Below are 14,907 nucleotides of genomic sequence, written 5' to 3'. Positions count from 1 at the left end.
TCGACGATGCAAGCCGCTCTGCTACCGTTGCGCACCACACACCGTTGTGCGAATATATTTTAGGAAGTTTATTTTCAACCGGTACACACACACACCGTATACGATAATTTTCATATTAATAGCGTGCATAAGTTCCCTGTCGAACCCGCGTCGGATTAAATAACAGTCGCATTTATCTTGTTTCTGTATAAGCCTGTCTATTTTTACTCGAACGAAAATTATCGAAATATATATATATATAAATGGATCAACAAATGAATAGGATCAACACTCTCTTTCGAGAAAAATTTTTCTCTTCGAGAAAGCACGTTTTTTTCTAGAATTTAACGAAATTCTATTCGTACGGAGGAGAAGTTTTCTTTCGTAGATTTCTTTCTTTTTTTTTTTCAATGGCTCTTTACGAGAATTATTTATCGAATTTTCATCCTGTTTCCAGTTATGCGTGATCTTGGAACCGATGCAAGAGTTGATGTCGAGGCACAAGGCGTACGCGTTGTCACCGCGGGACTGCTTGAAGACGACCTTGTTCCAGAAATGGCAGAGGATGGTTGCCCCGCCGGGTAAGAGAGGTAGACGAACAGTTGCTTTACATGAGAAGCACCAGCCAGTGGAGCCAAACGGTCGACCAGTCTACCGCAGGATTCGTTTTTCGATCGCTCGACGACTTGGAATATTCCTCGTCGACTTGTTGCCGCGTTCACGGGCCTCGGTTCCAATCGGTTTCCACGGCCAGAACTTTTATTTCCCCTCCCTCGAGGCCCTCCCTATTATCTCATCCTTTATCTCTTCCGTGCCCACAACCCGTTGGGAAATCGTATTTCGTCGCAATATTTGGGGATAGATTCGTCTCGTCAAATATTTAATCGTCTCTCCTTCTCTCTCCGTGTCACGTTCGATGGTAAAATTCATACGCGGATGCGTTTGTCATCTCAAAATTTGCTCGTCGATCGAAGGGACCGACTCGAAATTAAAAGGGAAAACGAGATTTAAAAAAAAAAAATGGTGTCTTCGAAGCGATTTTTCTTTTTCTTTAAAGGAAACGGTAACGAAACGAGACGATCTTTCGTTCGATCGTTCTCGACGGATAACACTGATTCTTTTTATTTCTTTCTCTTCTCCCCCGATCGATGGTTGCGTGCATCTTTTTCTTATCGGCCGTTTTTATCATGCGTATGCGCCGCAACCGCGTTTCCTGTTTCGACCAACAACCGGCTCCCTCTCGATTACGCCCCCGTGGTTCAAGGTTGGCGAAATCATGGAACCGAGCGCGTATTAAGAGATCGTAAGAATCGAGAGAACATCGGATTTTATTTCGATGCGATGCGTGTTTCTCTGTGTAAAGATACGTGATTCGACGTGAGTGCAGAGTACTTTTTTTTTTCCAAGTAGCTTATCTGATTTTCTCTGATGGGGAAAATAGAGACGTATACATATATATATATATATACACATACATACGTACGTACGTACATACATATATATATATACATATATACACACAGTTGATCTGCCGATCATCCTCTATCTGTCTGTCCACCGATGCATGCATGCTTCTGTGTGTCAGAGACCTTTGATATGGAGAGAAAGGTCCAAAGCTGGGTAGCGGTCTGAAGTTTCTTAGCGCGCTGCTACATGGCTAGCGTAACTCCACGATGATCCTACACCTCTCTCCCTCATCGTTGGATCCGTTTCTTTCAGAATCGCAGAGGCCGGCCAGCAAGCGGAGAAAGCGGAAGGGTAGTACGTCGGGTCCCGGGAACAACGCACCACCCGCCCCCAGCAAAAAGAGATCACCGGGGCCTAATTTTTCTCTGGCGTCGCAGGTGAGCGATTCGAATAGCCCCGTTTCTCGAGCAAATCGGTTGGAGCAAGCTCTGATCCCCTTTTCGATCCAGGACGTGATGGTTGTCGGTGAACCGTCGCTGATGGGAGGGGACTTCGGCGAGGAGGACGAGCGGGTAATCACGAGGTTGGAGAACACGCAGTACGACGCCACCAACAGCCTGGACCCGCACAGTCACGACACGCCGGGCGGGCCGCCCCCGCATCCCCATCAGTTCCACTCGGAACCGACCCCGGGTAACTCTTGGCCCCCGGACCGCGGTCCCGGCCCGCCACAAGGAGGGCCCGGCAGCCAGGTAATTGTCCACCACTCGAAACAGATCGTTCTCGAGGAAACGTACGAGAGGCAAGGGAACGTGGGTCGATGGGTGACGTGCAATGGGGATTACAGGGAGTTCAAGGTGGGCAGGGTGGCGCAGCAGCGGGTGTACAGGGGACGCAGGACGCCAGTCAACAGCAACAAGACAAGAAGAGTCCCGCGGTGAGCCAGTGAGGCCAGGAGTCCCCGCGCCCCCCCACCAGGGGGCGACGGGGGCGCAGGCCCAAGAACATGGCTCCCTAGCGGGGCGAGAACCCTAACCTCCCCGGCGCCTACTTAGCCTCGACCGGGTGCTCGGCCGGCAGGCTGCCACACGTTGGCCTGTCCCATCCACTGGCTTGCCATCAGCCTGGCCTGTCCGGGCATCACACGGAGCAGCAGGTGCAATTGGGCCACGCCGCGGCGGCGGCTGCAGCCGCAGCCTCCATGGGAATGGAGTCCTCGGAGCTGGTCGCGGTCGCCCATTACCAGGCGCAACAGCTTCAGCGGCAATTGTTGGCCGAGCAGTCGGGTCCGGGCGGCATGTTGCCGCCGGCTGCTCAGCCTACTGGTGGAGGCTTGACGCAGTCGCTACAGCAGCCGCAGCAAGCTCAGTCTCAGGGCCAAGATCCGCTGCAAAGCCTGATGCAACAGCTCATCTGTTTGCAACAGATCGAATACTTTTTCGCACAGCGTGGTCACAAGTGAAAACTCGATTCGTCGCCGAGCGAGAGGGGATTGATCGCGCGAGGAGGAGCGTGTGATCGGTTGTTTCCTCTTTTTTCCTCTTCCTTTTTGGGGGGAGGGGAGCTGGGAGTGACCAACAATTTCTCCCCGAACTCTCGCTTCGGGAACACCAACGGACTCTCCGTGAAAACGAAGAAAAGTGGACAAGTGCGCGCCGCTCGCGTTTACATCGACCCGTTTAGACGACGACTTCGTTCACGAGCATGACGATACTTTCTTAACGCGTGTTTTTTGTGATCCACTCTGTTCGAGATACCGAGCTGTTACTGATTCGAGGCTGAGAATGGACGCGCAGTTTTCCGTTCGAGGTTTCCCCCGATACGCGGGCTACATAAACAGGTATATATGCACGCAAAAGAATATACGTATATATGTATGTACATACATGTATATGTACAACCACAGACGCGCAAAGAAAAACTTATTGGTTGGTCGATCCTCGAATGGAGAAAGGGGAGGTGCGCGGTGTCTCCGAATTCGTCGAGCTGCAAAGGAGGCAGCCGATCAAATCAAAACGCATCCGCGTGGCATTTCGATGTCAGAACGATCCGAAATACCATTAGCGAGAATCGTGAAACCCGGCCCCCCTTGGTCGAGATTATGCAAAGGGGGGGCCGGTCGTTTAGCGTGTGATAAAACATTAATGTCAAATGAAACAAAGTATATAAGAAAATAAAGGGAATAGGAAAGGGGAGGATGATTGGACTGTCGGTGGTGAAACGAAATGGAAGAGGCAGAAGAAGAAGTAGAAGAGGAAGAAGAAGAAGACGAAGAAGAAGAAGAAGAAGAGGAGAAACACATGATAAAATAATGGGGGATGATGATAAAAGTTGAACGTAATACGGTACGCCGCGCACGGCAGGGACGATCGTTCGCTCTGGTGCGAGCTGTGAATGAATCTCTATCCGTCAACAGTATTGATATAATTAATAGAATAAATGAATATAAAATATTGTAAGAGGTATATCGTAAGTACGTATTGTGCAAGCGTATGATGCGAGATATAGGAGAGAGCGAAAGAATGTATGTGTATGTGTGTGTGTATGCGTGCGTACGTGTGAGAGAGAGAGAGCAAGAGTGATGTGATACATCGAATTGGATGACGAGAGGGTGTGGGTGTGTAAGAGACCGGATTATCTCTTTTTAGATTCGAAATGAATTTTTAAGCGCGGAGCCCGATCGAACGCCAACGCACAGGCCCTGATTGCCCCTGCGGACAACAACAATCTTTCGAACATTTTATCCTTTTTATTGTTGCTATTCTTTACCTCGATGACGAGAAAGATGACGAGACGAGTCCGAGAAAGATGGCCAATGTTTTAATTTTCCAATGTGAACGTTCGACACACGTCTATATATTGTTTCTTTCTTTCTTTGAAAAAAGAAAAAAAAGAAGAAGAGAAAAGAAAGGAAAGAAAAAGGAGAAGTATAGAGCGAGAGGGATGCTCTAAAAAAAAAAAAATCAATTCTCGTTTTCTTCTTCGAGCGCGCATACTCTCTCTCGCTGTTTATCGTTTCACGATATTCGTCGGTTTGTCACACGCGCGATACACCCAGCATAGCGCGTATCCACGTCCAATCATTGTGTGACCCTCGTGAAGTATAATTTTCACGAGTTTTTCTATACGGTGTGCATGTGCTTTTTTTTTTCGTCGAATGTAATTGTATAAAGAGCAACGTTTTTTCGAGGACAAAATTTCGCGAGACAATTATCGTCGTCGACGATAATCTTTAAATTTTGACTTTTCACGAGATCGAACGAGAATATGACCGTGTATATGAAACCTCCTTTCGAAAATGGGCGGCGAGGAAAAAGAAAGAAAGAAAGAAAGAAAAAAAAGAAGAAGAAGCGAAACATTTTATACACGGCACGATTGCGTACACTGTGAATCATTCTAGCATTAAAGTTCCTTGCGCGTTACGTTTGTACACGATGTTCCTCATTGTATGCTTATATGTTTGTTCCTATTTTTGTATTAATCTTCGTGATTCGTTGTGTTCTCTTCCTTCGCTGTTAAGCTCGCGCCAAGTATAACGGGGCATTATATCTACCTTTTTCACTGGCGTTTTTTTTTTTTACTCGAATCCTCGTCGCCATATTGAATTCCTTTTCGATTAATAAACGCGAATCTTCGAATCTACCTTTCACGTCCTATCTTCTGTTCTTTTTCTCTCTTTCTCTTTTTCTTTCCTCGCTATTCATTTTATTCGTCAATTCGTTCGAATTTTCCTTCTTCTGCTTTTCGCGCGGACCACGAACGTTCACATGAATTTCCTGTATTCCATTTTTTACAACGTTTTATCGCGCTCGATCATGGAAATTTAGAATGATAGATGAAAATTAGCGTGTCCAAATAAAGAGGAAATTTTCGAACATGTTCGCGTCATGTATAATGTATAATCGTCGCTCACAATACGCTACGCTTAATTGTAAGAAGAGAACATTGCTTTAGTTTTATCGAGACGTATATATTTATTAATTTTCTTTCTTTTTTCTTCGATTGGTGTCACCACGAGGACATGGTACGAGCTTTGCTTGCGATTCCGATTTTCGAAACTGTCGTCGATTCCAAACTGATTCGAATGATTATGCGTATTTCTTTTTTTTTTTTATCATTAGTCGACGTTCTTTCGTGGCTCGATTCCTCTTGCGAAATCATTGCGATATTTTGCCTATCCGCTTCGTTGTTATCGTTCGATTTGAAGATTATTCCAGCATCAAATTGAGTAATATCGATGAACGGAGTTAAACCAGACCACTCTCGTAAACCGCGCAATGATACAATTCGTTTCAAAATTGAAAAGATATCCTCAAAAAAAAAAATTCAGAGAAATTCGAGCCACTAAGCGTCGTCGACACGTTTCAACACTTTAAGATACGCGGGGTCCCTAGGTTCGGAGTGACTCGGAAAAATTCGGGCGGGCTCGGGCGAGATCGCGATATCTCATTGCTCCTCCGATCTCGCCCGAATTTTCCCGACTCGCTTCCATTTTCGCGAACTCTCCCGACGTTGCCCGAAATCTTCCGACCCGCCGCGAAATTCAAACGATCATCTCACCATCCGGGATAATAAACCGTAAGATTTGGCCAACGAGGTGGTAAAAAAAAATGTTACGATTAAAATTAAACAAAGAAAAAAATAAATAAATAAAATAAAATAAAAATTTCGCGGAATCTCATCTCATCTCGGATCCCGTGAAAGAGGGTCGGAACATCGACGAACGTGTGCTCGTCAGCTTCGAAACAAAGGGATCCACGAAGAATAATATAGAGATAGGGGAGAGGGCACGAACGTCGGCGTTTCATCACGTCCATGAACTCTGCGCTTTCACTGATGGTTTCACTCGAGATGAACGGATTTTTGCCGGATTCGATTTTTGGTGGACGGTAGAAACTTTTTTTCCCTCCCCCGAGAATATGTACAAAGTCATCGTATTACACGCATTGTCACACACACACACACGCACACGCACATATATATACACATACACACATTCAAATTTACCACAGGAGAGTCAGTCCGTGTACACACAGTCGTTCTCCTTCCCGGTACGTTTTGTTTCAAACAAGGTGGGGGAATGAAAAAAGGAGAAAAAAACGGTGCTTTGCGAAATTTCCAAAAAAACCAAAATGGCGGAGTGACGAGTTCAATGTTTGTACTACTCTTTCGGCTATGCGCGGGGACGATTGCTCGAAGGAAAGAGAAGCGCGAGTCGTCCAATTAGGCGCAATACCATGTAACACGTACACAGAGACCACACATTTAACGACTACGAATCATTGAATTAGATAGATAAGTTACGCGTGATGCCAGTACAGTCCCACGGCGTGAGAGTGTGCGAAGAGAGAGAGAAAGGAAGGAAGGGGGGAAAAAAAAAAGAAGAGAAAAGAGAAACGAAAAGAGAGTGCGGTGTTTCTTCTAAAAAAATATATATATATATATATATAAAAAAGTAAAAAAAAAAAAATCGGAAAATTCGAGCGGTATGCCTGACTTCCACTGCGACTTTTCACTGTTCTATTATTCGGGAGGAGAAACATTGTGGGAAGGAAACATTGTGCGAGCGATTTGATTTGCGTGTGGCTGCGTCGCGAACGAGAGACAGAATGAAATAATAAATCGCGCATGCGAGTGTGAGAGGGAGAGGTGTTCTTTCTTTTTTTTTCTGGGGGCGAGAAAGTAGGATTAAATGCAACCGATTAATTTCGACACGAGCATGCGGTGGGTTTTAGGATAAATGATCTATTGACAAATGTTGTATATTATTACGAATTATAATGACACTATTATAATTAATTAATTAACTAATTAATTAATTATTATACCCTAATAACGTGAATTGAATTAAAAGAAAATGAAAAAAAAAAAATATACAAAGCGACAGAAGACAGAAAGCGGAAAGAATGAAATATATACGCGAGAGTACGCGAGAGATGGGTAAATAGGAAGATGAAAAGGGGGAAAAAAAATAAAATAAATAAATAAATGAATAAAAAAAAATAAAACAAATTTTAAATTGTTTGCAAAGCACACACCGGAGGAGAGCCGGAGGGGATAACGAGCCGAGATTTTCAAGGTTTCGAGATGAAACGCGGGCCGATCGGATTAGCCTCGTTATCGTGTTGTCGGATGAAAAAAAAAAAGGAGAAACGAGAATAAAGGAAGTCGAAACGAGGAAGTGTTCTGGCGCTGGCGAGACCGAGGAAAAGGACTGCTTATGCTTTGCCAACGAGAAGTGCATCGACCAACTTTCCAACGAAAATAAAATCATTTTCTTCTGTCGAGTTTCTCTCGCTTTCGTACCGCGACCATTACACGCGAACCCTGTACATTCTTCGACTTTGTAAATTTTTCTGCTAGTAAACGAATTCGGATTTTATCCACGTGTGTACTGTTCATTGATCGTCCGTTCGCTCTTCTTGATTCGTGAATAATTATCACACACACACATATACACGCACACAAACACACACACATTATACACATACACATCCGCGTTCGAATCTTGGCGATGCATTTTTAGGATATACGAAAAACAAAAAAAGAAAAAAAAAAGAAAAAAAGAAAAACAGAAAAAAAAGATTTATGAGCCAAGATGTGGCGAGGATCGAAACGATTCATCACCATTTCCCAATTTGTTCTTCCTCTCCTTTTCTTTTCCTCCTTTCGTAAAAGATAATATTCGTCAAGATCCAAAGAAAGATCTTTCGCCATCTCGTGATCGAATATAAAGTAGAAAGGGATAGACACGATTAAATTTAACGGTTTCAGCGAAGGTAAATCGATGGTAAACGTAGAGATCTCGCATTAATTTGCAAGGAATCGGTGTTCCTTCGTTGATTTGTTTCATTGTTCTTTGAAATATATATATATATATATTTATTTTATCGCAAGAAGAAAAACAACGAAAAAGTTTGTTTTTCCTTAATTACATTGTTTCGTTCTAATTCTTTATTCCCGATTTTTAAAAATTCGACAATTGGGATATTACATCGTCTCATTTCGATCGAAATGATTAAGATTAATATGATTATCAACTGTAATAACGAAGACGTCTTCCTTACGATACGTTCAAATTCTGCCAAAATTTGTCATCCCTCTTACCCTTAGTCCTGAAAATGCTCTTGAAAATCAATTGCGATTCATAATTCTAAGAAAAAAAAAGATATCTCTTTCCGTCCACGGTAGATCCATATGGAAGAGTATGAAAGAGGAAATATCTCGAGTCGAATATCGGCTCGCAAACAAAGATATCTTGCTCGAAAACATTATTTTGGATCGATCACGCGAATTTTAGAAAATAAAAGTAAAACCTTTCTTCCTCTTGTTGAGCAATTAAAAATTCGAAAGGTAATCAAGGTACGTGAAACGGCTGATTAGTCTCAATTCCTCCGATTCTGATGTACGATCGAGGATATTCCAAGTAATTATTTAGCAACGATCAATAATCCCCGTAAAATGCGGAAATGCCGTTAATATTGCAAATTGTTTCGATTTATCATCACATTCGGAGGAGGCAAATTAACCTTCCAAATTCTGGAAATCCTTTACTTGGAAATCGAGTCGAGCTTCTCTATTCTTTCTCGCGTGAACCGCAGTGTACCCAATACTGAAGTTTTCTTTCGTAATTTATTTCATCGCGAGATCGTCGCACGTTCGATTCTCGCCACTGATGGCAATAATTTGAAATGCGCTACAACCCCCTCGTGTCTTGCTTCCTGTCATTTTCGCGCGATAATAGTCAGGGATGGAAGGATGTTGTCGTTATTAGTAGATTTTCTTCGAGAGATTATTATTCTTGATATTTTGATTTCATCGAAGAAAGTATCCGTACTTAGATATTTATTGGATCAGGACACGAGGGGTGGAGGGTGCGAACGAAAGGTGTAAGAATGTTAGAGAAGATACGAAGGAGAAGTGCACCGAACGTGTATATAAAATATAACGTCCACAAGCGACGCTATACTTGGGCGAATCGTTTGTTCATCTGTAAATATATTCTGTCCTTTGAATTTGGCGCTAATCCGTGCCTATATGGTCGGTGTGAACAATATTCGAGATTCTTGATCAACGCATCGGTCAATCGGTAATTACTGGACCAGTCTTGAGCGACAGGTGTACTCCGATAATAGTGTATAAAAGGAAGAGAGAAATGAAGTAGCGAATTAGAGACGATTTAAAAGAGATATCGTAAGAAAAAAAAAAAAAGAAAATGATAAATGCGATCAAGAAGTAATTAACACTTTACCCTCAGTGGACATGGGCCAGCTCGGTATATTATATTAATATACATTCAAAGTTGACCCATCGCCATGACCAATAGGGTAGTTAAGGGAAAACACAAGAAAGAAAGAAAAAAAAATTATTGTCATCTAATTACATTTTTACGCACTCCAAATTTTTATCCTCGTCATTTGTATCATAGCGACATGTGTTTAAAGAAGAATTCACATTATATGTATGTAATCAAAATTGTAACTGACAAAACGTTAATAAAAAAATGATATTCGAATCGTCGTTTAGGATCTCCTCTTCATATTTCGAAAAGATAGTATACATTTTGTACGTATAAACATATATAAATTATTGAATAAGAAAAAAAAAAAAAGAAAAATATTTCTAGTTTTCAAACTTTTGATTTGCATATAATTTAATTTCATATTCAAATTTAAGTTTCAATTACAATCATTACAAAAATTTCGCAATTTAAAGCGAATTATCCTGCACAAAAGATTACAAAACATAATTTTAAAAGAAAAACGATGAGAAAGTGTATTCAATAATCATATCCTTTACCTCGAACCTTAAAACCAAATATAGACAAATAGCCAATACAGAGGGAGAAAGACAAAGGTAAAGAAAAAAATTGGAACATCAGTGCCATCTGTAGAGTGTCGTTCAAAACACATACAGACAAATACCAAGAGAAAGATAGAAATAGAATAAGAATTGACTATCAGCACCATCTTCTGAGTGTTAAAGATATATCGTGGATAAAACAGACTTATAATCGAAACTCAATCCATAAAGAAGATACGAAATATACATAATATCTCATGAGATTAACATCTCACTCTCGAAAAAAAATGTTTCGAATTAATAACAATAAAATGCTCATTGCAAACAAATTATAACATCATAACTTTTTAAAAAAATTAAGATGTTATAAATAATTCAATAAAACTTAATAATTAAAAAAATAATCGCGTTCGCAGCCAATTAGCTCATATTATTTGCTATAAAATTCATAATTCTATCATATGATATAACTATGAATTGTATAGTAAATAATAATGATTTCCCAGGTCTCACCGGTTTGGAGGTTGCAGCGAATTGGAGACCCAACCCTAGCCACGACGTCCCATCCACCCTCCTTTTGCGCAAAAATTTATTTTAAATCAATGACAAATTTTCCTTTTGGTGTAATTTTCCTTTGGTTTCCAAAACACTTCAAATTTTGATCGTTTTGCAATACAAACAACAAAAGGAATTCTAAGGAAAACCGACATGATAAGCTACACCTGAAAGTAAAATTGAAATATTTTAATGTAACGTATATAATTTTATATGAGACATATATACATATGACACATATAAAGATACATATGCAACACATATATTTCATATCAATATTTTATACGTTCATTGCCATGAGAATATAAAATATTGATAATTTAAAATAAACCAAAAAAGAGAATAAAAAATAAATATATTTCATATAGACTTATACTTATATTATTGACCACTACCAGTCTTAATATCACCACTAAATACCATTAATTACCATTAACATTACCATTAATTATGCATGCAGTTACAAATTCTACTTTAAGCAACTTTTTTACAGCAATTCTACAAGCCAACTACTAATATTATAACAATTTCATAAACTCTTCATTAATTAAATATCCTTAGAAATATGTTAATTCTAAATGTAATTAATCATACTTTCTAAGGTTTCAAAATACTTAACATAAGTTTGCAATTATTTTCTTATACATAAATACAAAGACTTATTTACAGATAGACGAATTTATTTACAAAAAATTTTCAATAAAACCAAAAGAATTATATCAAATATATGTATTTCTCATTTAATTCTATACTCACTTCACATTCATTCCACACTCATTAAATTAATCTTCGATACAAAGAATTAGTAAAAATTCTTTATAAAATATAAGTTACTACAATAATTTTTTATATATTTCATTTCATATATCGTGTAGAAACTCATATTTGTTAAAATTTTTATTAATCTTTTGTGATCTTATATTTATCACTATTTACATCTTAATCTTATTTTTCTAATATTATACAAAAACAACAAATATACAAATAAATTTTTCGATCATACTTTAATCCCAACATAGATAGAATCTAAATGTTTTCTTACTGCCTTTCTTAATGCTCGAAATACCTATGAGCTATCTATCTACCTATATAAAAATCTAAGATTTGTTTAGGCGTCTCTCCTATAGATAGATATCGATACCATTAAGGAAAGGAAAAGGAAAAGGGAAAGGAATATTATACGAAATATGCACCTTCTTTGACCCCAATAGTCTCTGAAACAAATTAAACTATACAAATAATTAATAAAATTCCATAAGATATTAATTAGTGATAAATAGAAATAATACATTTTTTTGAAATATGTAATTGGTGTTTTTTAGCGTACCTGAAACAAACTGATTTAAAGAATTAGTATAATAATTAAAAAAAAAAGAACAAAAAGATAATTAATTGATCTGTAAATTTTACATATGAACATTCACCACCATTGATTGCAAAAAATATAGTAAAAAGAAATTAAAGAAAAAAAAAGAAAAGAATTTAGTAGCCAGAAGGGCTACTATAATAAAAATATCTTCCACTCGATATGAACCCGAACAAAAACCGCGAGTGGAATGTTCATTTTATATCGCAACGTTAACAAACTAATCTCTTTTTTAAAAATCAAACGCGATGAGTGCTTTAATGTATTTACGATATTATTAAATTTACAAATGATAAAAAAAATATAAAAAAAACTAAATATTCGTGAAACTCAATTATTTACGCAACACTACTCTATGCACTCGAATTTAAATAATGACGCAACTAATGACGCAAAATCCAGTGCAGTCTCCTTAATGACTGCTGTCGTACAACCACCCTTGTAGCTTTTTTAGCCACTTAAGGTGATTCAGGAACAGGAATATTTCCACAATCTTAGTGGAAGAAATTTGGGCATTCGATATTCGCAACACTACTTGAAAAAACGCGATTATTTGTCAACGCAACATTACTATTTAAAACAAATTTAATTTAATCAAATTAAATCGTTATTTCTGCATAATTAAAAAGCTATTATCAATTAAAAATAAAGAATTTAATAACAAGTGATATAAAATATAATATTATTTTATAAGGAACTGTAACAATTAATAATAAAAAAAAAATCGCGATATATCATGTTATATAATTCGCAACACTAATATAAACGCGATTCTCATTTTACGCAACACTAATGCAAACGCGAAATTTAAAACGCAACTCTAATTCAACCCGTTATTAATCAATCGCAACACTAATAAGAAATCGCGATGCCCATAACCGGATCTGGACGATGGGCCGGCATGCAAATCGGCCAGACAACACAAACAATTACTACATATACTAAAACGAGCACAATGACAAAATAGTAACAATGACTTCCCATTCTTTGGACCAAAAACAAACAGATCCAAAAAATGAGAAGCCATTCGTTGCAGCCCTCTTCGCGACAGTTTGTCGAGGCCTCTTCGGTCTTCCTCCTTCGAGCGCAATGCTCGCTGAAACTTAAATCTAGGCTCGAGATTTACTGATCGCAAATCAAAGAAAAAAAGAAAAAAAAAGGCTAAGTCGCGGAAGCTAAATGCACATGGACGAGTAACGATCATAATGATCGTCGATCGTACACATGCAGAATCTCGAGCGCAACGTTCGTTTCGAATTTATCTCGCGACCACGACCGCGGGAATTCGAAAAATCGGTGAATAAAGCTATATACGAATGGCACGCTCCATTCGTATTTTCAGCTTCATTCTCGATTTTTCAAATTATATTTCCTGAAACAAGTTGTCACACGAAAACGCGCCTACCCGACCAGAGACTGTGACAACTTGTCCGGCCCTACCTACTTATAATTAACAGACATACCAGAAGTATACTACCTATCCTACCTAGCCCTATATTTACAAAATGGCAAAACAGGCACACCAACACATTCATTCCACGATTTTCACACATAATACTCGGGCGCAAAAGCCTACACTAGGGAAAGCGTCCCGGGACGCCTCCGACACCCGAGCTTGGCATACTACTTGCACGCTCTAACTTTACGTACCATTTTCCTGAAATCGATTGACGATGGCTAGCGATCATTGCGTAAAACGCGGTAAAAACACATGTACATGTCAATTTTAATTATATTTATTAATGAAATGCTCTTTTTAAGGAAATTAAATCGTCATTATCGTAATTTAAAAATAAGAATTATAACACTGCGTATAAATTATTATTGGAAATTACCGAGATTAATCGTGAATATTTCAAATTATAATATTCAAATTATAATATATCTACATGGAATGATAAACGGAACGACGCAATTCCACAGCCTAACCACATACACACATAATGTGGAAACTACATCGTGCACGATACACTAACGCATCGTCAATCGCGAAAAATTTTTTATTAGCTTATAAACTAAAATCATCATGTCCATTGCCTCTCTCTCACACAAGTAGCACTTGGGCACGTGAATGAGATCCTGGCAACAGACATGGAAAGGGTTAAACCTGAAAATCCTGAACTAAAAAAAAATATTAGTGCAAATCTAACGGGCTAAAATTATATTATTTTATTTCAATTTTTACTAAATCATTTATTCTTATTTAAATTTAATGAATTATTGAATTGTTAATTTTATTAAAAAATAAAAATATAAATTTATATGTCATAATTAATAATAAAAAATAATTGACTCTAAATGGAATATTAATGAAAACAACCTCAAGCGATCTCTTCATCAGAGCATATGTTCGAAAATGAAAAACAATATACAAAACTTTTTGCTCTGATTCAGAAATCTACTTGTCGCGAAATATCTTCTTGCACATAACATTTCATATATAAATATATATATATTTTTTTTATATAAAAAATAAAATATATCAAATCATATTTAAATTCATAGCAATAAAATTAATATAAGCAAATAATAAAATATCACGATGAAAAATTGAAAACTATTATCGCACTAATGATAATATGAATTTTATTACTGTATAATTGAAATTTTTACCCATTATATAACGAAATCGGAGGACATCCGATTTCTTCACTATAAGGGATTTAATTAAAATCAATTCAACACTTTTTATTTATTCGAATATTTATTTTTATTCATAAATGTTCGATTCATATAGTTTATTTAACTTTCATTTTACAAATGATTATCGAAACATTTTTCAACTCAAAAAACGATCA

General features: G+C 38.2%; 2 protein-coding genes across 12 annotated transcripts in view; both read left to right on the top strand.

The window, feature by feature from the left end:
- LOC108000936 (LIM domain-binding protein 2) overlaps positions 1-7,768 on the top strand; it is a 74,389-nt gene extending 66,621 nt beyond the window's left edge. For 4 of the 11 annotated variants that reach the window (XM_062077811.1, XM_062077808.1, XM_062077806.1 and 1 more), the window contains 2 exons: positions 437-560; positions 1,699-7,768. In XM_062077811.1, coding sequence (XP_061933795.1) covers positions 437-560; positions 1,699-2,327 — 753 coding nt within the window. In that variant the 3' untranslated portion in view covers positions 2,328-7,768. Of the gene's footprint in view, positions 1-436; positions 570-1,698 lie in introns of all 11 variants that reach the window. The other 7 variants (XM_062077816.1, XM_062077813.1, XM_062077815.1 and 4 more) reach the window with 4 other exon arrangements.
- LOC133666620 (uncharacterized) lies at positions 2,405-7,768 on the top strand (the record flags this gene model as incomplete). The annotated part of the gene is made up of 1 exon (XM_062078886.1): positions 2,405-7,768. A coding segment is annotated over one exon (444 nt), but the record flags the coding sequence as incomplete, so codon positions are not given.
- Positions 7,769-14,907: the final 7,139 nt, after the last annotated feature.

Source organism: Apis cerana, linkage group LG8 (assembly GCF_029169275.1).
Source record: "Apis cerana isolate GH-2021 linkage group LG8, AcerK_1.0, whole genome shotgun sequence".
In the NCBI taxonomy this organism is placed as follows: Eukaryota; Metazoa; Arthropoda; class Insecta; order Hymenoptera; family Apidae; genus Apis; species Apis cerana.
Note: the sequence above shows the minus strand (reverse complement) of the source record. Positions and strands in the feature narration are given on the sequence as shown.